This window comes from Oncorhynchus mykiss, chromosome 18 (assembly GCF_057628025.1).
Source record: "Oncorhynchus mykiss isolate SJ-2025 chromosome 18, ASM5762802v1, whole genome shotgun sequence".
NCBI lineage: Eukaryota > Metazoa > Chordata > Actinopteri > Salmoniformes > Salmonidae > Oncorhynchus > Oncorhynchus mykiss.
Window position 1 is genome coordinate 51,838,615 of NC_143039.1, and position 22,883 is coordinate 51,861,497.

At 43.1% G+C, this 22,883-nt stretch overlaps 1 protein-coding gene across 21 annotated transcripts in view; it reads left to right on the forward strand.

Annotated features, from left to right (window-relative positions):
• The window catches only part of akap9 (A kinase (PRKA) anchor protein 9), a 141,025-nt gene that overhangs the window by 27,961 nt on the left and 90,181 nt on the right, over nucleotides 1-22,883 (forward strand). For 19 of the 21 annotated variants that reach the window (XM_021572164.3, XM_021572171.3, XM_021572172.3 and 16 more), the window contains exons 3-15: nucleotides 1,362-1,406; nucleotides 1,989-2,048; nucleotides 3,079-3,228; nucleotides 4,514-4,669; nucleotides 5,172-5,369; nucleotides 5,603-8,563; nucleotides 12,485-12,568; nucleotides 13,676-13,820; nucleotides 14,243-14,313; nucleotides 14,531-14,660; nucleotides 14,973-15,070; nucleotides 15,618-15,729; nucleotides 15,920-16,157. In XM_021572164.3, the coding sequence (XP_021427839.3) occupies nucleotides 1,362-1,406; nucleotides 1,989-2,048; nucleotides 3,079-3,228; nucleotides 4,514-4,669; nucleotides 5,172-5,369; nucleotides 5,603-8,563; nucleotides 12,485-12,568; nucleotides 13,676-13,820; nucleotides 14,243-14,313; nucleotides 14,531-14,660; nucleotides 14,973-15,070; nucleotides 15,618-15,729; nucleotides 15,920-16,157 (4,448 nt within the window). The remainder of the gene's footprint in view (nucleotides 1-1,361; nucleotides 1,407-1,988; nucleotides 2,049-3,078; nucleotides 3,229-4,513; nucleotides 4,670-5,171; nucleotides 5,370-5,602; nucleotides 8,564-12,484; nucleotides 12,569-13,675; nucleotides 13,821-14,242; nucleotides 14,314-14,530; nucleotides 14,661-14,972; nucleotides 15,071-15,617; nucleotides 15,730-15,919; nucleotides 16,158-22,883) is intronic. The other 2 variants (XM_021572169.3, XM_090208746.1) reach the window with 1 other exon arrangement.

A 22,883-nucleotide genomic window follows, 5' to 3' on the forward strand; every position in this document is an offset into this window, starting at 1 on the left:
GGTTCAAACATTTAGTTGATACTTTTACATTTTTTTGTCTGTCTTCTCACAATTTGTTTTCATACCCAAGACAAAGGGTGTAATTGGCCCAGGGCGCACCATTGAATTAACACAGACGTTCCTAGTAGCCATGCAACTTCCCTTGCAGTGAGGGGTTGCTGTGGAAACGCCAGCTTCAAAGTGTTCCCCTCCAGAGCACTTGTATAGATAGATGGCTTCACAGAGATCTGTGTGAGCACTAACCTGTTGTATTGTCTCTCACCTGCGCATATCTTAAACAGATGAACCGCATTTCCCATCTGACACAAGTGGTATAATAGAGTCTGATTATCTGATGTTTTCACGTCCTGATACAGTCAAATCCATGATAAGCTGCTTGACTATCTTTGAAATTCATATTCACGTTTCATAATTGTCAAGTGATAGGCCTAACCTAGATAAATGTTATTCCAATCCCCCACAGGATCTTGGACATGTGATTTCTTAAAGAGAAGTGTCAAATTGTTCACGTTTCATGCTTGCAAAAAAAATGACATCTAGTGTTGCTACTAAGCTACATCCAATGCCGTTTCCTATTCTACCTTCCCTAGAATCACCAGAATTCAACAAGCAATCCAAGCAATATAGGCTAGACTATTGCCGATACAAAAGCCATTCTCGATCCTCAATGAAAAGGAACTATTGGCCTAATGTGCCATTTAACTCGGACAATAAAACCTCTCATTTAATTTCTCCTCGTCTTGCCCCATATAGTGTTCTAACTTTTTATCTTGTTAAAGTGAAATTAGCCCCTTTTATAGAATAGGCTCTAATGATCTGCCATTATTCAATTGAGTAAAAAGTAGGTTGCGCCCCGTAATTGAATGTGGCACAGCATGCTTCCAAAATACCCCATTGGATCTAGGTCAAAGGGGCAGACAGCATTTGACATCGCCATTATTGACTTATTCTTCTCCAGAAACTGACCAGAAATTGCCACACAAAGACAGAATGGAAATGAGAGAACAATAGGCTTGTCATATCATGAACTGCTCCCCCAGAATGTCCCCCTCCCACTGTACTTTCGCTCTTGAAGTAATGGGACTGTCAAGCAGAATACTAACTGTACACACAATGTTGACCTAGGATGGGCTTGTTTTAGCTAAAACTGCTGACTCGTGTAGTTATGGTCCTTCAGTTTTAATGCACTTTCAAGCTTTGTTTTTCCTTCTTCTTGTTGTATTGTAATGCAATCCACTCTGCTCCGCTGGTGGGGCTGTGTTTGTGTGGGCCACTTGTTCTGGTGACACACGGTGGGCCTATTATGGTGAGTCCCTCCCCATGCAGGGTCTGATGAATCCTCCTGTTGTTTCCTATGGCAGCCAGATAGTGAAGTGTCCACCACAGCCGAAGACTACTCCTCCGAGGTGAGTTACTTTTGTCATAGTTTACAACAAACAGAGAACACTCTTTTTATTGGTGTTAATATACTGTACTTGTAGGGATAGTTCACCCAAATTGCAAAATGTCTTATTTGTTTCCTCACCTTAAGCATTTGGTTCAGATTTGACAAAGGGTAAGCTGACCATAGATCTGTTACTGAGGGCTTCTGCTATTGAGGATTAGTGTTACGGTTCGGGGCTTAGATCCTGCCTTTTCCCAGGTTTCCTCTTGGAACAGACCACGTGACTCGGCTAGCTTGTTGCCAGGCACTCTCAGCTCTCCAAGTCTCCTTCTGTCATTTATCTGAACTTGACAAGTCAAAGTAGTCATGCCGCACCTCTCACCTCCCCCTCTTCTACATGGCCGCCATTAAAAGCTCTGCCTCTAACACCGAGTTTAATGGTTTGAAGAAGGCGGCAGTCATTACATTAAGTCTGACATGTACGACGGAACCAAAATACCACATTTAATTACATCCTTCACTCTGTGCTTTGTACATGAGTGAACAATGGGAAGCTGAACCAAGAAATCCTCCTGCTTTACCAAACAGTATTGTGAATTAACAGGTGAATGGCTGCCTTGAGATGACCGAGATCCCAATGGAGACTTCCAAGGAGTTTATCTGGGTACAGTACAACAATTGACTAGACAACGAGCCACTGTTTTTCGTTAACAAGCCAACTCACCTCTGCACTGACTGCACTCTTTTTTTTTAATGTAACATGTTTTCTCTGTCTCCGCACTGCATTCTGACCTCCTAACCCTGAGATTTTCCTCAGACTAACTCACTAACCAAGTCCCTTTTATTCTCTGCTTCTGGGATCCTCAGCTTGTGAAGTGGTTTTAATTTGAAGGCGAAGGACTGCAGAGCAGCAACAGCAGCATTGTCGGCGGGCTGCTGCTGTCATCCTTCAACTTCCACTCCCCAGTTTAACAGCAGGGATAGGGAGTGGGGAAATTGACATTTCAGAGGTGCAAATTACTCTGGAAGTCAGAAGAGAAAGAGGAAAACGGGGAGGAAGAGAAGTAGAAAAAGAGGGATTGAGGATGGAGTGGTGAAGTGGCTAGAGAAGGGGGCGTTGGACAATTATACAAGAGCTGCTCATTTGCTAAATCACACGTAATCTTGCCATTTCCAGGTAGGAAGAGCGAGGGATGGTGAGAAAGAGGGGTTAGAGGCTGAGAAAAACAGCAAATTAAGTGATTGACTGTGTGTGATTTTGTTTGAGAGTTAAGAAGTTAAAACCATTCTGAGAACGAAAAGAAGATAGAACTAGGTAGAAAGAAAAAGGGAAGTGTGACAGATAAGGTAACAGTAGTGAAATACAGAGCTAATGCGAAAGAGGGAACCATTGCCAGCACTGTGCTCTTTAATGGCTGCCAGTTCTTTGGCAGTTTTGATGTTGACTTGTAAATGTATATAATTCCCCTCAGTTCTGTGACGGACTTGGATGCTAACTAATTGCTTCAGTGGTGGTTTTTGAGATGAGCTATTTTCTAAGCTAGCTACCATTTCGCCCTCAGTTCTGTGGCAGTCTTGGATGCTAATTTTTGCTAAGCAAGCTACAGGTACCATTTCCCCCCTCTGTTCTGTGGCTATTTTGAATGTTAGATTATTTCTCATCTAGCCATTGTCACCCCCCCCCCACATGACAGGAGGAAGTGGACCCTGTGCAGCAGGAGGCGAGGGGCGGAAGGGTACAGGTCATGGAGGAAGAGCTGGCTGCCAAGACTCTGGTGGTGGAGGAGCTGAGCCGACAGCTGGAGGAATTTAGAGCGGCCTTCGGCACAGAGGGCGTGCAACAGGTAATGTGCTACAGTGCCTTGCGAAAATATTCGGCCCCCTTGAACTTTGCAACCTTTTGCCACATTTCAGGCTTCAAACATAAAGATATAAAACTGTATTTTTTTGTGAAGAATCAACAACAAGTGGGACACAATCATGAAGTGGAACGACATTTATTGGATATTTCAAACTTTTTTAACAAATCAAAAACTGAAAAATTGGGCGTGCAAAATTATTCAGCCCCTTTACTTTCAGTGCAGCAAACTCTCTCCAGAAGTTCAGTGAGGATCTCTGAATGATCCAATGTTGACCTAAATGACTAATGATGATAAATACAATCCACCTGTGTGTAATCAAGTCTCCGTATAAATGCACCTGCACTGTGATAGTCTCAGAGGTCCGTTAAAAGCGCAGAGAGCATCATGAAGAACAAGGAACACACCAGGCAGGTCCGAGATACTGTTGTGAAGAAGTTTACAAAGAATTCACTTAAGGGGGCTGAATAATTTTGCACGCCCAATTTTTCAGTTTTTGATTTGTTAAAAAAAGTTTGAAATATCCAATAAATGTCGTTCCACTTCATGATTGTGTCCCACTTGTTGTTGATTCTTCACAAAAAAATAGTTTTATATCTTTATGTTTGAAGCCTGAAATGTGGCAAAATGTCGCAAAGTTCAAGGGGCCGAATACTTTCGCAAGGCACTGTATGTGCGCTCTGTGTATGTATGTATGAAGGAATTCAAATTGGTAGTTAAAGAAAAAAGTAAATAACCTGCTTCCCCTGTTAACTGCCAAAGTTCATATAACATTAAAAATGTTTGAGTCTAATTCATCAAGCAGATTGCATAAGGGGTTGGCCTTGCTTAGCCCACGCTGCTGGGCTGACCTTTGGTTGAGGATGCAGCTTAGAAATGGTTAGGGTAGCGAAGTTATTAGCAATATGAGAGCTCTCTTATGTTCTGATATTCAGAATACTACTCAAATATATGAGAGAACTCTGTAAATATCAAGTGAAATATATCACACATGTAACGTGCATATAAACTATTGTTGGTATTTCCCTTTTCAATGGAATACATCACTTTTCTTGTTTGGTTTAAAAACATTGATCTATGATCGTATTACCACCCATACTCCTTTACCCTCAAATATCCCAAACTAGCTACTTCCATTGTTGAAACCACACTTTGTCTTTGTCAAAGTCAAGCCAGTGTACGATTTTCTTTCTCATAGTAAAGTGTGACTTGTGAATCACTGACGTTGATTATGCAAGGTATACACAATGTACTCTTTTTGATCCTCCAGCTGCAGGACTTCGAGGCTGCCTTGAAGCAGCGTGACGGCATCATCACACAACTCACAGCCAATCTGCAGCAGTCTCGCAAAGAGAAGGATGAGGTCATGAGGGAGTTCCTGGAGATGACTGAGCAGAGCCAGAAACTGCACATTCAGTTCCAGCAGGTAAGACATTCTTGCATAGGCTATAACACTACCCTATAACATATTATCCCACCCTAGTCTATAATATAGTAAGAAAAATACATTAGGCAGGTGAGGTAGAAACTCATGACAAGCGTAGGGTTAGACTAGAATAAAAAATACAAGAAAAGAGTTGTAACTTTCCCATAATTCCCAGGTTTTCCAGAGAACCTGGTTGGAAGATTCCCATAAACGGGTGTGAAAAAGCAGGAAATCTGGGTATCCACCATCTGGAATTTCTGGAAAACCTGTGAATTTTGGGAAAGTTACAGGAATTTTCCAACCCTAGGTTAGACATACGATATAATAGGACTGGTACAGGTATCTTTCCTATGTCATCTTATTGTCTCTGAATCTTTTCCCTGCTCTATCAACATTTTCATATATTTTATTACCGTCCTAATAATTATACAACATATGTGGTGGTGATGTTGTTTTCTGTCATTTCCACGGGAACATGAACGCCCTCTGGTTTGATTGACAGCTGCAGGCAGGTGAGACGCTGAGGAACACCAGCCACAGCAGCACAGCGCAGGACCTCCTGCAGGCCAAGCAGCAGCTTGTCCAATACCAGCAGCAGCTGGAGGAGATGGACGGCCAGGTCAGAGGGCACCATGAGATGAGCGAGGAGCAGCTGCTGCAGATCAGCCAGCTCCAGCACCGGCTCAAGGAGGCTGAGATGGTGAGGCGGCTGCCTAGTTGGTGTTAGTCAGTGCCTGTCATTCATGTGAAAACATCTGCTTCTATTGATCTATTTAATGGATCTGTTTTAAAGGTGGTTGATTACCAGGTGTGTTTTAAAATCTGATTTAGATTTCCTATTATTATTACCATACAAAAACACAATTTAGTTTAAAGGCTGTTTGTAGAATTATTTCAGCTGTTTAAATATGAGGCTTTAATACTTTCTCATAGGTGGAAAGAAGAACAGAAGACTCATTTGCACAAAGGTTAAATGAGAAAGACCTGCTGATTGCTAAACAGGAGAGAATTATGGCAGAGTATGAGCGTTCCCTAATGCAACTTAGAAAAGATCTCACACATGTGGGCAGAGGGGCTGAGGAGTCACTTGCCCAAAGGGTAAATGAAAAAGACCTGCTGATTTCAGAGCAAACTGCAATAATAACAGAACATGAGCGTACACTGACCATGCTCAAGGTGGAGCTTGCACAGGTGGGAAGAATGACTGAGGAGACTTTTGCACAAAAGTTGAACGAGAAAGAACTGCTGATCGCTGAGCAAGAGAGAGTCATGTCAGAACATGACTCCTCCCTCCACCAGTTAAAGGATGAGTTGACGGCCTCTGAGAAATGCTTAAACGACCTCAACCAGCAAATTACCGCAAAGGCCAAAGAGCTGGAGAGCTGTAAGGGTAACTTGGATAACTGTAAGAGGGACTTAGAGAGCACTACTAATCAGTTGAATAGCTGTAGGGTTGAGCTGGAGGGCAGTAAGGGTGAGTTGTATAGCTGTAGGATTGAGCTGGAGAGCAGTAAGGGTGAGCTTGAGAGCTGTAGGGTTGACCTGGAGTCCTGCAGGGGCGAACTCTCAGCCTCCAGGCAGAAGGAGCGGATGTCCTCCAGCGAGATCCAGCAGCTGATGGGTACCGTGGAAGACCTCCAGAAGCGATGCCACCAGGGCAGCCTGTCAGAGTGTGACACCCTCCAGAGGATGGAGGAGGACTCAGCCCGCAGGCTGGATCATCTCAGGACGGAGCTAGACGAGATGTACGGTGAGCAGATAGTCCAGATGAAGCAGGAGCTTTGCTTGCAGCACTCTGCTGCTCTGGAGCAGGTCACGGCGCAGCATCGCAAGGAGCTAGAGCTTCTGAAATCCCAGCAATCCGTGACCAGTCCTAGTCCCGAGGTGGTGATCGAGCTCAAGGGCAAGATCGTAGTGCTTCAGCAGAGGCTCCAAGAGGCCCAGGTGCTCCGTGAGAAGACCAGACAGGAGCTGTCCCAAGTGGCACAGGAGAAGCTCAACCTCCAGGGTCAGGTGGTTGACCACCTCCATGACCTCCGCTCAGCCCGGTCCAAGGTGGAGCAGGCCTCCCAGAACATCGCTGTCCATGAGAGTCTTCAGGGCGAGCTGCAGCGCCTCCAGGAAACCATCGATGACCTGAAGGACCAGCTAGCCACCGCTGCGGAGTCGGCAGTAGAGATCGAGGCCAAGCATGAGTCGGAGACAACCAACTACAAGATCAAACTGGAGATGATGGAGCGGGAGAAGGACGCAGTGCTGGACCGCATGGCTGAGTCACAGGAGGCAGAACTGGAGAGGCTGAGGACACAGCTCCTCTTCAGCCACGAGGAGGAGCTCATTCTCCTTCGGGAGGACCTCCGTAGGGAGAGCCAGCTCAACACCGAGAATCTCCTTAACGAGGCGTCCATCCGGCACGGCCGAGCTCTGGAGGAGTTGCGAAACGCGTACAAGGACGAGCGGGATGAGCTGTTGCACCAAATCTTTGCACTGAAAGATGACTTGAAGATGGCGCTGCACAGCTCGAAAGCCGAAGAGCTGGTGGTGCAACTCAAGGATCTTCAAGTTGAGGAATTGAGAAAGGGTGGAGAAGAAAGGGTCAGAATGGAGAGGGAAATCCAAATGCTGCTGAAAAAGAATGAGCTGCTAGAAAACCAGTCCAAAGAGCAAGAAAAGAGCTGGGACAATAAATGGAGGAAGCAGGAATCTGAAAAGAGGATTTTGATGGAAACCAACAACGCCATGAAAGAGGAAGTGGAGTCCAAAATGGAAAAAATCCAATCCTTCATGATAGAAAATGAACAAAAGCAGAGACAAGTAGTGGAGTTGCAAGAGGAGATTGAAAAGCAGAGGAATACATTCTCTTTTGCAGAAAAGAACTTTGAGGTGAACTATCAGGAGCTCAAGGAGGAGTATATGTGCCTTGTTGAGGTAAAGGCGCAGTTGGAGGAGAGGATTCTCAAGGAGACACTCGTGTATGAGTCTAAACTCGCTAGCCTCCAGTCGCAGATTCAGGAGCTGAGGGAGAACAAGGAAACTAACAAAATGGAGGACAAGTCCAAAGACAACTGCGGTGCGTCGATAGAAAAATACACTACTGAGCTGACGGAGAAGCTGAAGGTAGCTCTGGCAGAGAAGGAGGAACTGGCTATGAGGCTGTCTAAAGTTACCGAGCAGCTGACTGTTACAGAAGGTGAATTGGATGAGCTGGAAGGAGAGCTAAGTCAGGTCAGGAGAGAAAACAAGGAGGTAATCGCCCAAAATGAAAACCTGGAGGAAGAGCTCGAAAGAGAGCGGGAGACTCTGAAGGAGAGAAAGGGAGAGATAGAACTGCAGAGAGAGGAGGGAGGGAGAGCTGCTCAGAGCCAAGCGAAGCTCCAACAGAGAGGGCAGCCTGTTCAGTCTGCAGCCCCAGCTTGCTCCATCGAGGATCATCACCTCCAAATCGAATCTCTCCAAGGGGAGGTAGTGATTCTCCCCTCCTCCTTACAGGCCGCCGAAATAGAGCGAGACCGCCTCCGACACACCCCGGAGGCTTGGCACCAGAGCCAAACGCTAACTCTATCTGCAGCCCCATCTCAGGTCTCAACTGTTGGAGAGGGACCTGTTGAGTGTAGCTCCGCTTTGGAGCCTTCAGCCTCTGGGTCACACAGGCGCAAGACACAGCAGCGACGAGGAAAGAAGAAGCGCCAGAGCTCTGCCCAGACAAAAGAGAAGAGGGAGAAGGAGGAGGTGGCGGAGAGAAACAAAGCTGGAGGTGCTACTGCTGCAGCAGAGTGGGAGGCACGGGCTCGGATGGAGAGCCAGGTTCCGTCGATCTCGCAGCAGAGGACCGGGAAAGATGACGCCACAGACGGGTACCACGGTGACGGCGAGAGAGACTGCGTTGGGAAGCAGGTAGGCATTCACACACAGCTGCTGCTGCAGTCTCTTAGCTGGAATAGCCCCCGCTATGGAAACGATAATTGCCATGCCTTTTATTTTTTCCTCTTTCACTCTCTCTCAATCCCTGCATTTTCATAAGTCTGAAATTATCTTTCTGATTGAGCTGTTAAAATGTTTAATAGAGTATTTTCATTTTGGTCTTATGTTAATGCACTAATTGACTATTGTTGAAATAACCAGCAAACAATTGATCATGATCATAACCAGTACTATGTAACGATGTATCATTACTCCCTTGTTAAATCTTACAACTGTTGATCATTACTCGATGCAGGTGAATGGAATTTGTGTTCATACACTACACAGACTGAATCGAAGGCTTATTTAAAAACCTGGCTGAGGTGAGGTTTGCCTGTTTAGCACTGAACAGTTAAAAAAAAAGAAAGAAAAATCATCCAATCTGTAATGACTGATGGGCTTGATTACAAAGTGCCCGACAGAGGCTGGCTCTCCTAGGCAGTGAATAACAGAAGTACATCCTTAGGTAAAAATATTCAATATTTTGTCTTTGATTGTCAGGCCACGCATACCACTCATTTTAAAGCAGGAGAGGCTGAATGGGAGATATCAATTGGATCAATGCACAGAGATTCTGAAGACTGTAGGAGAGGCTGTTGCATGAACACACAGAGCATTTAAATTATTAAGTTGAAATCACCATTTAGCTTTACTCAAGCAGTTATATAAGAATTATAATCAGCCTTCATTGACTAGGCTCTTATCTTCAAAGCTAAAACGAGCCATGAAAGGACGTATTTTGTTATCTCTCATGAATATCCTTTTCTAGCTAAGGAACGTCTTTGCTTTTATGTAGAGAAACGTATACATTATAGTTTCTTTCTGTTCTGCAGGGAGTAAGTGCTCAAAGTTGAGAAGCCATTTTGTGTCATTGCCAGTACCAGTCAAAAGTTTTGACACACCTACTCATTCAAGGGTTTTTCTTTATTTTTACTTTTTTAACATTGTAGAGTAATAGTGAAGACAACAAAACTATGAAATAACACATATTGAATCATGTGGTAACCAAAAAGTGTTAAACAAATCAAAATAGATGTATATGTCCAAGGCTTCACATCAGTAGAGCAATGTCAAGGATGCATAGAATTTTGCCCTCATCTCGCATCAGTGCACCACAGTATGTTCACTTTCACTTACTGGGAAGGACCCCTTAATAGCTTACATGAGTCTTTCTATAAATTAGGCCTAGGACTGTATGTCCTTCAAGCAGGGTTCATACAGACATTGGCAAGTCAAATTCAAATACTTTCAGGGACTTTTTCAAGCACTTAATTGTGTTTTTCAGGGGATGTCAATGTTATACATTTGTATAATTTATATAATTAAGAATAATGCATTGATATTCCAATGAATGTTATTACGTTCTAAAATATGTGAGAATAATACGGACTTGTCTTACTAAATAAATTAGATGCATGCATTGCGTTGTTTGCTCTATAAAACGTTAGTTCATATTCAAGTTTTTTTTCTCTAAATTACATTTTGCTTTTGGGGTGATGTGATTGGTCTGAGGCCAAATCCAAACGTAACACTTTTCTTTGGTGCGCCAGGATCATTCACAGTTGCGCTCACTCAGTTTTGCTGAATGCTGATTGGCTATAATTTCATTTATTTTCGTCAAGGGGGGCCAAATGTTTCGCTTGCTCGGATGCTTTCTCCCCTCTTGCGAATTTAAGGAAGTTTATGAACCACAGCGGGACGAAAGATGATTATTTATTTAAAAAAATCATTTTTGGGGAAGCCTGGCTTCCCTTAGGCAACAGCAGTGGTGTGTATTCATGGATGCCAATGTGACCAGCGCAGTCACACATACTTTAATAAAGCCATGAGTAGTGGCAGCGTTAATCTTACCATCGTTGTTTTCATACTGAGAAAGCAACCAATAACCAGGTTCATTTTGTAAGGGAACAGTTTTCATGGAAAGCCAAGTTGAAGCCAGCATTAGATGTTGTTGTTCTCCATAATAACCACACATGGTTTTACCTCAACAGAGTAGCGCAACACCCATCAATTGAAGCGGTGGGAAACATCGCTTACAGAAACGGCTCAAAGAAAATCACTGATAATTATAAGGGATCAGAAGATCTTATAAATTGGCTACAATAATTACAAGTACTTTTCAAGTACCAAATTGAGGAAATGTATGATTTTCAAGGTAGGCCTATTCCAGTACTTGGATTGCTGAGGTAAAAAAATAGTGTTCAAATGGGCTATTTCAAGCCCCATTTGTATTGTTTATAAATGCAGGTGTAACATTAAACCAAAATGTATTTTGTCATGTTATTTCATTCCCAGATCATAGCCTAATGAGTTTCTTCAGAATATGTCATGTGTTGTCTTTATATCTAGAATAATGAATTGGAATAGTGTTTGGTGTTGTTCAATACATAATTGCTCACAGTAGACTGTGTCTAATTTGAGGCACAAAAACATGAACTCATTAACTTGATGCTTCTTCTGTTAAATCTGCTGTAAAGTAAGCAGACCACAACAGATGATCAACATCAATTCGCTAGGGATTTTACATCCAAGCACAACTGTCTTCACCGGCGTGAAGACACCAACATTTTAAGGACTTTCTTCGCAAACAACTTTGTTTCCCAACACCTGGCACATGCAACAGCTTATCACAACAGCTTTTTGTCACTTGACTGTCATTCAGAAAATTCCTTCTTGAATCAGATGATGATGTGTGAAAATATCATGGTGTAATTACAACTTGACACCAAATGCACATCCAACAAGTATTATGCATAAATATTGAAGAACCACGTTAATGACAGTATTGATTTAGGTTTAAAGTATAAAGGTAAGATGACTTTTGTTTAGAAGCATTCGATTTTGCAATTACATGGTTTTTGGGGGATTTGTTTGCCCATGAAAACTGTTTTCACCCCATAACATAAGGAGACATGGAATGTTATGTAGTCACACTGCATTTCTGACATCTCTTTACAAAAAACTTTCCAACAGCTAGACCCGGGTATGTACAGGGTTCAAGTTCAATGTCTAATTGAACTGATTACATATTTTTATTTGACCTTTTACTTAACTAGGCAAGTCAGTTAAGAACAAATCCTTATTTTCAATGACAGCCTAGGAACAGTGGGTTAACTGCTTTGTTCAGTGGCAGAACGACAGATTTTTACCTTGTCAGCTCGGGGATTTGATCTTGCAACCTTTCGGTTACTAGTTCAACACTCTAACCACTAGGCTACCTGCTTAATATATGATATAATAATATATATCATATATGCTTAAGATATGATAAAACGACAATTTAAACTGCCATAAATGCATCGACAGAAAAATGTTTTATGTCACACTATTTTGGACAAATCAGTCAAGACACCAACCATGAGAAAGGGTTAAACATGAATTTTAAATCAACTCATACATTTTATTGAATATAGCTAAGCTATGGTATGTTTCGCCCTTAATGTAATGACATTTTTAAAAATGTGCATATTATCATCAATTACTTATTCATATCTGTGACAACTTGTCCAGCGTAGGAAATCCTCACTGGTAGCATAGTTTATAAAAATACATGCATTTATAAAATGTTTATAAAAAAAAACAAGAAAATATTGCTATTGCATCTTGTTCTTCGTATCAATAATATGTGCAAGTGAAGTACATAAGCATTCATTGCTATGAATAAATTGCAAATTAATATGAAATGCTTCCGAAGCGGTCTTAGTCTTTACAGTGTGGCTTCTCAGTAAGTGTTTCATTGTGTTTTATGCCATACGTACTTACTGTACTGTTGTCGCAAGACCCCGTCAACATTGTGTTTTTTATTAACTTTTAATCTCTTCTGTTACAATGGCAACTTTTTTCTCCTCTTTTCAGGGGAAGAGCGTAGATGGGATGGAGTGTTCGGTGGACTCTGTAGCGAAGCAAGAGGAGGACAGGGACAGCGAAACCACAGAGCATGTAAATGTCACCTGAGCTCAAATCTGCCTGTGCTTTTCGCTCCGGCCTGAGTTGCTGTCTTAGTACAGTGGGTTTGGAAGGTCAATCAACCAGTGGAACAACTTCATACAGAACTATGGGCACCCAGTAGTAAGGCCGTGATGAAAGGCAAACCTTCCTTTTGTCACCCATTTGTATTATTATGAGTAATGCTTGGTTGTTGTGTCATCAAGTGTTATACTGCCCACACTGCTAATAATTAGTGTGAAATAACCAAAGTAAGAACTATGAATCTGTTTAGGAAGTTTCAGTATGCAGTTATTCATCCTTGCAGTATTTGCAGTGTCACATTCTACGTAGCTACGTGCATTAGGCTACTAAGCATGTGCTTGACATCAATTTGCTACATGTCCTACTGTAATATGTATAGTGCTTGAGTGGGCTGGATAAATTGCAATCAAACAAAGCGTTATGAAAGTAAGTGTTATTACCATTCCACACAAAAATGCATTGCACGCAGCAAATAGAACTGTCATCAAAGAAAAAAATAATGATTTCACGAGTGTAGCTGCAACACATCTGCGTTTCCACATCCATCCAAGGATGAGAGGAAAGCCCTGCCGTATCCCCATTATTTTGCCTGTAGAATAGATAACAGCTGGCCCCTCGTTTGTTGTGCTAAAGCCAAGGTGCTCCACCCTGTTTCTTTTATAAAATTAGGGCAACAGGCATTCCCCATTTCCATTCAAAACAATGTCCTGTGGTGGGTGGACTGGCCAACATATTTGGGGTTGCACCTTTTGGAATGTATGTTTAAATGTACACTCAAAAATATGGCATCATACAGCAGGCCGACTTCCTGCTTACAGATAAACAACAACTGGCAAGTACATTTGGAGGGGCCAATAGTGGTTGACAATCATCTTGTTGATATGTGTATGATGTCATATTGCTAAGAATACCTTAAATTCATCATGTGTAAGTTGCAACGAGCACATTCTATTCTTTGGAATTTGTTTGTCTTACTCCTGAAACAATCTCTATTGTGCAACCATAGGTGGACTGAGGGATTATGTCCATTTTGGTTTATGTAATTCTATGCTTTCTTTTCTCTCTCTCTTTGTGCAGGTGGAGTGCAGGCTGCAGCTGGAGGCCCAGCGGATCAGCCTGTCTCAGATGCACGCTGCACAGCTTGAGCTGCTCCGGGAGCAGACAGATGCCCGTGTCAGCACACTTGAGCAGGAGCTGGGTTTCTTGAAAAAAACATACAAAGGTATGTGTGTGGTTTTGAGTGCAGGTCGATGTATGGATGGGTTGTTGTCTGGTGGTGGGGTTGAGGTAGGGATATGGCAAGTGTGTTTGTGTGGTAGGAAACCTTGTGGTGGTTAGAGGTGTGTGTGTGTGTGTGTGTGTGTATATGTTTCAATGTGTGTGCACTCCGCACATGTATATTTTATTATGTATGTGTATCTGGGCATGTGGGGTTAGACGGGCCATGTTGAATTGGTTTATTTTGATCTATCATTCGTGATGTCATCCATGCTACAAACTGTAGATAGAAAACAGACTCACACGGAAGTTATTCAGTCTCTTTTGCATTCATCCTATTTTAGTAATTGAATGTTTGTGTACCATGTGTGCTCAATATAAGCCAATAATAATGTATGCTTTTGTTGTTTTTCTCGGACTTCACAGATGATCTCAGAAGCTCTAAGTACCAGAATGTGGTGCAAGTTGTGTCTGAAGAGTGCAAGCAACTCATCCTGGTAGTTAACATTCAACACACACACACACACACACAACAACACACACACACACACACACACACACACAAAAAAACAAGTATTGATTGTTCCTTTGCACTGTCAATTACTTTTGATATGAGAACGTTATTAGACAGAATTATTTCAGGTTCAGACATTGATTCTTACTACTCGAATGAGTGTTTTGTTTGAGAGCTATTTTGCTGTTATCTTTATACAGTCCTTTGCTAAACTTTTCGGAGAGGAGTTCTTGGAGTATCTCCACCCCACTGATGTCGAGGACTGGAAGATTCATTGGTTTGAGAAGGAAGAAACCAGGGATCCCAGTGCTGTTTTACAGGAGGCGAAAGGTGCTTTATTGGTTGTGATGTCTACCAAATGACAGCAATACTACATAAAGAACACGCAGCCTATGAAATGAGTGGCTGACTAATGAAAACGTCTAAATAAGTCACACGCCGATCTTGACTGCTGCATGATAAAATGACAAATTAGTACATGTTGTGTTTTGTGTTTTCCTCCAGTTTACATTTGCGTACGCACATCAAATCCAGCTACATCAATGATAAATGGGATCCCTTATAGTAGTGAAGATACTTCACAAACTGAGACTGCATGAGGATATATTTGTAATGGACATTTTTTCTGTCTGGTTTCTATAGAAATGTATAGAGACCTTCAGCAGGTGAAGCAGAGGATTGAACAGGAGCACGGTCGTCTCCTACAGCTCCAGTCCTTACTGAAGGCAGATGGCAATAAGGTAGGATGGACTGCTACATACTGTGTGTGTAAAACTGTTTATTTAGTTAGCTCTTTGTGTCAAACTCATTCCACGGAGGGCCGGGTGTCTGCATGTTTTTGCTCCTCCCTTGTACTTGATTGATGAATTAAGGTCACTAATTAGTAAACAACTCCCCTCACATGGTTTTTGAGGTCTTAATTGAAAAGTAAAATCCCAAAACCATCTGACACTAGGCCCTCCATGGAATGAGTTTGACACACCTGCTTTAAGGGGTTTAGGCCAAGAGTTTTTTAATTGGTGGGGGAAAAAACATAAGTCATTATTTCATTGGATATGTTTAGATGTCACGACACCAACCTCGTTATTGTTTGACATGTAATCACAGTATTATGACGGGGATGAAAAGCAACAATAATTTTTTGGCTACAGTAATTGCTAGGACACTAGCACTCAGCTTTTACATGTTTAACTCTGCTAGTTAATAATGATATGACGAATGAAAGCTAATTGGCTTTAATGATAACGCCAACAAACACTGCTGTCAAACTCTTATTGTCATTCTTAGATTGAGGTGATGCAGCTGATGTACGATGAGCTGAAGCGCAGCAGTGAGGAGAAGATCGCCAGCCTGCGCAGGCACATCGAAAGCTCCAGCATCTCTACACACAATCTCAAGGGTAAATTTAGATATATACTGTATGTCTAAACCAAAATGGTGCTGGGTTATGTGGTGTCCATCTTCTACACAATCTGTTGTGCATTTGGAAAGTCTGCGAGCCTCAATCCCAAAATGAATGGGAAAGATGGGCACTGTCTACCACCATCTACATAGTCATGCTAATGCTAACACCATCGCTCTCTACCCAGATCTGAGGGAGCCGACCGCGGCCTCGCCCTCCTCCCACACTGCTGAGGATATCCAGAAGCTGATGGCTGACGTCCATCAGCAGCGGGCCCAGCTGGAGGAATGCCACAGAATGGAAGTGGAGCGCCTCAGGGCCTACTACCAGCAGCAGGCCAAAGCGACTGAGGAGCACTATGCTACCGAGCTCATCATGCTACAGCAGCACCTCGATGAGGTCACGGGCACCGAGGCCCAGTTCAGGTAATAGTGATGATGATGATCATGACTATGGTGTAGAAGTGGCCCTACATAAATCACATGCAAGAGCTTCTCACAGTGTGTTTATACTAGACACTACAACCAATCGATTTCTGGACCAATCAGACTGTGTTCGCATTCGGTGTAGGATTGGGGAGGTACTCAGATCCAGACTCATTGCAGAGGAGAAACTAATGTTAGTGGGTGTGGGGTAATGTTTGGCTAGAGCAAGGAGTCTGGGTAGCCAGGCAAGAGGAAAACCCCATCATCAACCCTTTCACATGGCATGTAATCTTGACACGAATTTTAAACTCAAACTAAATCCAACTCATGAATCCAACTCAACATATGAATTGGTTAGTCCACAAGCACATCATAGGTAATACATAATATTGAAGAAACACAGCCACCGGTGCACAAGTGAGAAAGTACATTTTCTCCTCCCCCATGGGAGTATTTGAAACAGTCATGAGAAGGATCCTACTCCTGTGTGTACGTGCGCATAGAAAGAGTGCAGCAGCACTTCTCAGATCACTGTGACCCGATACCACCGGGTATGAAATTCTACAGCTGCCATTCAGGCCCACTTTAATTGCCAAGGCATTAGCAAACTCCTTATTCCTTTGAAAGTAGATTTCAGTTTTATTCAATCCCTCCTGGGTCCATTACTATTAGCATGGCTTTAATCTCCTGATATCTCTCCCCAGTGGCACAGCAGTCTAAGGCACTGCATCGCAGTACTAGAAGCGTCACTACAGATCCGGGTTTGATCCCGGGCTGTGTCACTTCCTGGAGCTACCGGGAGACGCATGGGCAGCGCACAATTGGCCCAGTGTCGTCCGGGTTAGGAGAGGGTTTGGCCGGCTGGGATGTCCTTGTCTAATCTCACTCTTGTGACTCCTTGTGGCGTCCGGGCGCATGCACGCTGACTTTGGTCGCCAGCTGTATGGTGTTTCCTCTGACACATTAGTGCGGCTGGCTTCCAGGGTAAGTTGGCAGTTAGTCAAGAACAGTGCGGCTTGACAGGGTCGGGTTTAGGAGGACGCATGGCTCTCGACCTTCCCCTGTCCCGGGTCCGTACGGGAGTTGCAGCGATGGGACAAGACTGTAACTACCAATTTGGATATCACAAATTGAAAAAAATAAATGTATCATCTCCTGATATCTAAATTATTTTCACTATATAAAAGGGATGTAACATTCACGCATCCATCCCAATTAAATGTCGGTTTTCGGAACCAAACCAATCCAAATCTAGCATGCATCCGTCAGAAAATCTATTCAAAAGTTATAAATAGCTTTCACAGTTTGTTTGGACTTGTATTTTCAGAATGTAGAAAGAATGTATTATATCTCGTCTTTTGTGACAACTTATGCGTCCTTTCCTTCAGTGTTGAACTGCATGTAACTGTGTTGAGTCATTGATCTACAAACATTTTGCATGCCGAACAACCCCAAGTAATACCAGTAGGCTAGACAAATTGTGCACAGCTTCGCGCCTGACCAAGGAGAGGTAAGCCTATTCCTGATCTGACACATCTGCGCGTCACCATTCAAATGTTTGTAAAATGGCTTCTGCAATATTAGGCTTTATTAGTTGAGTGACTACCAATGTAATTTGCTAGGTTGTTTTTATCAAATGCTCTGTTGAAAAGTTGTGTTTTACCAAAATAAAAGCAAGCTACTGGAGACCACTCTTGTGTGGCTATATACCTGCTAAACAGGGCTTACAATAGATTTTATTTTGATCAGGTTCACCATCAGCAATAGTTTTGATAATTTTGCTGTGAACAATCAATCAGTGTATGTGGTAATTTTTAGTTCTTGCCTTCAGAAAGTACTCATACCCCTTGACTTTTTCCAAATTTTGCAGTGATTTTTTTTCTGACCTATGTTCCCATAATGACACTAAAAATTTTTAGACATTTTTGCAAATCTTTACAAAAATACCTATTTACATAAGTATTCCACCCCTGAATCAATACATGTTTGAATCACCTTTGGCAGGGATTACAGCTGTGAGTCTTTCTGGGTAAGTCTTTAAGAGCTTTGCGGGCTTTGTGGGGCTTTGTGGGGATGAGGTAGGTAGTTGTTTGGATGGGCTATTTATGGGCTGTGTACAGCTGCATCGATTGGTAAGCTGCGCTGACAGCTGATGCCTTAAGTTAGTGAAGGAGCTATAAGTCTCAAACTTCAGTGATTTTTGCAATTCATGGCAGCAGTGAACTGGAAGGAAAGGCGGTCAAAGGAGGTGTTGGCTTTGGGGATGACCAGTGAAATATACCTGCTGTAGCGCATGCTACGGGTGGGTGTTGCTATGGTGACCAATGAGCTGAGATAAGGCGGAGCTTTACCTAGCAAGGACTTATAGATGACCTGGATCCAGTGGGTTTGGCGACAAATATGTAGCGAGGACCAGCCAACGAGAGCATACAAGTCGCAGTGGTGGGTAGTATATGAGGCTTTGCTGACAAAACGGATGGCACCGTGATAGACTGCATCCAGTTTGCTGAGTAGAGTGTTGGAGGCTATCTTGTAAATGACATCGCCGAAGACCAGGATCGGTAGGATAGTCAGTTTTACGTGGGTATGTTTGGCAGCATGAGTGAAGGAGGCTTTGTTTGCGAAATAGGAAGCCGATTCTAGATTTAATTTTGGAATGGAGATGCTTAATGTGAGTCTGGAAGGTGAGTTTACAGTCTAACCAGACACATAGGTATTTAAAGTTGTCCACATGTTCTAAGTCAGAACCGTCCAGAGTAGTGATGCTGGTCGGGTTGGTGGGTGCGGGCAGCGATCGGTTGAAGAGCATGCATTTAGTTTTTCTTGCATTTAAGAGCAGTTGGAGGCCACGGAAGGAGTGTTGAAGCTCGTTTGGAGGTTTGTTAACAGTGTCCAAAGAAGGGCCAGATGTATGCAGAATGGTGTCGTCTGCGTAGAGGTGGATCAAAGAATCACCCGCAGCATGAGCGATATCATTGATGTATACGGAGAAAAGAGTCGGCTCGAGAATTGAACCCTGTGGCACCCCCATAAACTGCCAGAGGTGCGGACAACAGAACCTCCGATTAGACACCTTGAACTCTGAGAAGTAGTTGTTGAACCAGGCGAGACAGTCATAAGAGAAACCAATGCTGTTGTCCTGCTGAAAAGTGAATTAATCTCCGTGTCTGGTGGAAACCACACTGAACCAGGTTTTACTCTAGGATGTTGCTTCATTCCATTTATTTTTTATCCTGAAAAACTCCCCAGTCATTGACTATTACAAGCATACCTGTAACATGATGCAGTTTCCACTGTGCTTGAAAATATGGAGAGTGGTACTCAGTAATGTGTTGTGTTGATGTGCCCCAAACAAATTTTTGTCCTTAATACAAAGTGTTCATTGCTTTGACACATTTTTTGAAGTATTACTTTAGTGCCTTGTTGCAAACAGGATGTACAGTTCCAGTCAAACATTTGGACAGACCTCATTCCAGGCTTTTTTTTTTTTTACAATTTTCTACATTGTAGAATTGTAGTGAAGATATCAAAACTATGAAATAACACATATGGAATCATGTAGTAAACAAAATCAAAATAGATTTTATATTTTATATTCTTCAAAGCCTTGATGACAACTTTGCACATGCTTGACATTCTCTCAACCATGCATTTCAATTAACAGGCGTGCCTTGTTAAAAGTCAATTTGTGGAATTTCTTTCCTTAATGCGTTTGAGACAATCAGTTGTGTTGCGACAATGTAGGGTTGGTATTTTGAAGATTGCCCTATTTGGTTAAAGACCAAGTCTGTATTATGGCAAGAACAGCTCAAAACAGCAAAGAGAAATGACAGTCCATCATTACTTTAAGACATGAAGGTCAGTCCATCCAGAAAACTTCAAAAACCATCAAGCGCTATGATGGAATTGGCTCTCATCAGGACCGCACCTCTACTGCAGAGGATAAGTACATTAGAGTTAACTGCACCTGAAATTGCAGCCCAAATAAATGCTTCAATAGAGTTCAAGTAACAGATGCATCTCAACATCAGCTGTTCAGAGGAGACTGCGTGAATCAGGCCTTCATGGTCAAATTGCTGCAAAGAAATCACTACTAAAGGACACCAATAAGAAGAAGAGACTTGCTTGGGCCTCGAAACACAAGCAATGGACTTTAGACCGGTGAATATCTGTCCTGTCGCCTGGAGTCAAAATTTGAGATTGCGGTCTCTTTGAGACGCGGAGTAGGTGAACGGATGATCTCCGCATGTGTGGCTCCCACCGTGAAGCATGGAGGAGGAGGTGTGATAGTGTGGGGGTGCTTTGCTGGTGACACTGATTTATTTCGAATTCAAGGCACACTTTACCAGCATGGCTACCACAGCATTCTGCAGAGATACACAGTCCCAAACCAGAATGGATGATCATTTGTTTTTCAACAGGACAATGACACAAAACACCTCCAGGCTGTGTAAGGGCTATTTGACCAAGAAGGGGAGTGATGATGTGCTGCATCAGATGACCGTGCCTCCACAATCACCTGACCTCAGCCCAATTGAGATGGTTTGGGAGGAGTTGGACCGCAGAGTGAAGGAAAAGCAGCCAACAAGTGCTCAGAATATGTGGGAACTCATTCCAGACTGTTGGAAAAGCATTCCTCGTGAAGCTGGTTGAGAGAATGCAAGAGTATACAAAGCTGTCATCAAGGCAAAGGGTGGCTACTTTGACGAATCTAAAATATATTTAAATGTGTTTAACATTTGTTGGGTTACTACAGTCGTGGCCAAAAGTTGAGAATAACACAAATATTAATTTTCCCAAAGTCTGCTTCCGCAGTTTGTATGATGGCAATTTGCATATACTCCAGAATGTTATGAAGAGTGATCAGATGAATTGCAACTAATTGTAAAGTCCCTCTTTGCCATGCAAATTAACTGAATCCCCCAAAAACATTTCCACTGCATCTCAGCCCTGCCACAAAATGACCAGCTGACATCATGTCAGTGATTCTCTAGTTAACACAGGTGTCAGTGTTGACGAGGACAAGGCTGGAGATCACTCGGTCATGCTGATTGAGTTCGAATAACAGACTGGAAGCTTCAAAAGGAGGGTGGTGCTTGGAATCATTGTTCTTCCGACGTCAACCATGGTTACCTGCAAGGAAACATGTGCTGTCACCATTGCTTTGCACAAAAAGGGCTATTGCTGCCAGTAAGATTGCACCTAAATCAACCATTTATTGGATCATCAAGAACTTCAAGGAGAGTGGTTCAAATGTTGTGAAGAAGGCTTCAGGGCGCCCAAGAAAGTCCAGCAAGCGCCAGGACCGTCTCCTAAAGTTGATTCAGCTGCGGGATCAGGGCACCAACAGTACAGAGCTTGCTCAGGAATGGCAGCAGGCCGGTGTGAGTGCATCTGCACGCACAGTGAGGCAAAGACTTTTGGAGGATGGCCTGGTTTCAAGAAGGGCAGCAAAGAAGCCACTTCTCAGCAGGAAAAACAACAGGGACAGACTGATATTCTGCAAAAGGTACAGGGATTGGACTGCTGAGGACTGGGGTAAAGTCATTTTCTCTGATGAATCCCTTTTCCGATTGTTTGGGGCTTCCGGAAAAAAGCTTGTCCGGAGAAGACAAGGTGAGCGCTACCATCAGTCCTGTGTCATGCCAACAGTAAAGCATCCTGAGACCATTCATGTGTGGGGTTGCTTCTCAGCCAAGGGAGTGGGCTCACTCACAATTTTGCCTAAGAACACAGCCATGAATAAAGAATGGTACCAACACATCAAGAGAAGATCAACTTCTCCCAACCATCCAGGAACAGTTCGGTGACGAACAATACATTTTCCAGCATGATGGAGCACCTTGCCATAAGGCAAAAGTAATAACTAAGGTGCTCGGGGAACAAAACAATGATATTTTGGGTCCATGGCCCAGACCTTAATCCCATTTGAGAACTTGTCGTCAATCCTCAAGAGGCGGGTGGACAATCAAAAACCCACATTCTGAAAAACTCCAAGCATTGATTATGCAAGAATGGGCTGCCATCAGTCAGGATGTGGCCCAGAAGTTAATTGACAGCATGCCAGGGCGGATTGCAGAGGACTTGAAAAAGTAGGGTCAACACAGCAAATATTGACTCTTTGCAACGACTTCATGTAATTGTCAATAAAAGCATTTGACACTTATGAAATGCTTGTAATTATACTTCAGTATTCCATAGTAACATCTGACAAAAATATCTAAAGACACTGGAGCAGCAAACTTTGTGGAAATTAATATTTGTGTCATTCTCAATAGTTTTGGCCATGACTGCACATGATTCCATGTGTGTCATTTCATGGTTTTGATGTCTTCAAGGGTTTTTCTACATTGTACAGTAATAGTGAAGGTGCTTCCCGAGTGGCGCATTGGTCTATCATTGCAGTGCTAGCTGTGCCACTTGAGATTCTGGGTTTGAGTTCAGGCTCTGTCTCAGCCGGCTGCAACTGGGAGACCCATGGGGCGGCACACATTTGGCCCAGCGTTGTCCGGGTTAGGGGAGGGGTTTGGCCGGCAGGTATGTCCTTGTCCCATCGCGCATTTGCCACTCCTGTGGCGGGACGTGCGCGGTGCACTCTGACATGGTCGCCAGCTGTACAGTGTTTCCTCAGACACATTGGTGCGGCCGGCTTCCTGGTTAAGTGGGCATTGTCGAGAAGAAGTGTGGCTTTGTTGGGTTGTGTTTCGGAGGACGCACTGTTCTCGA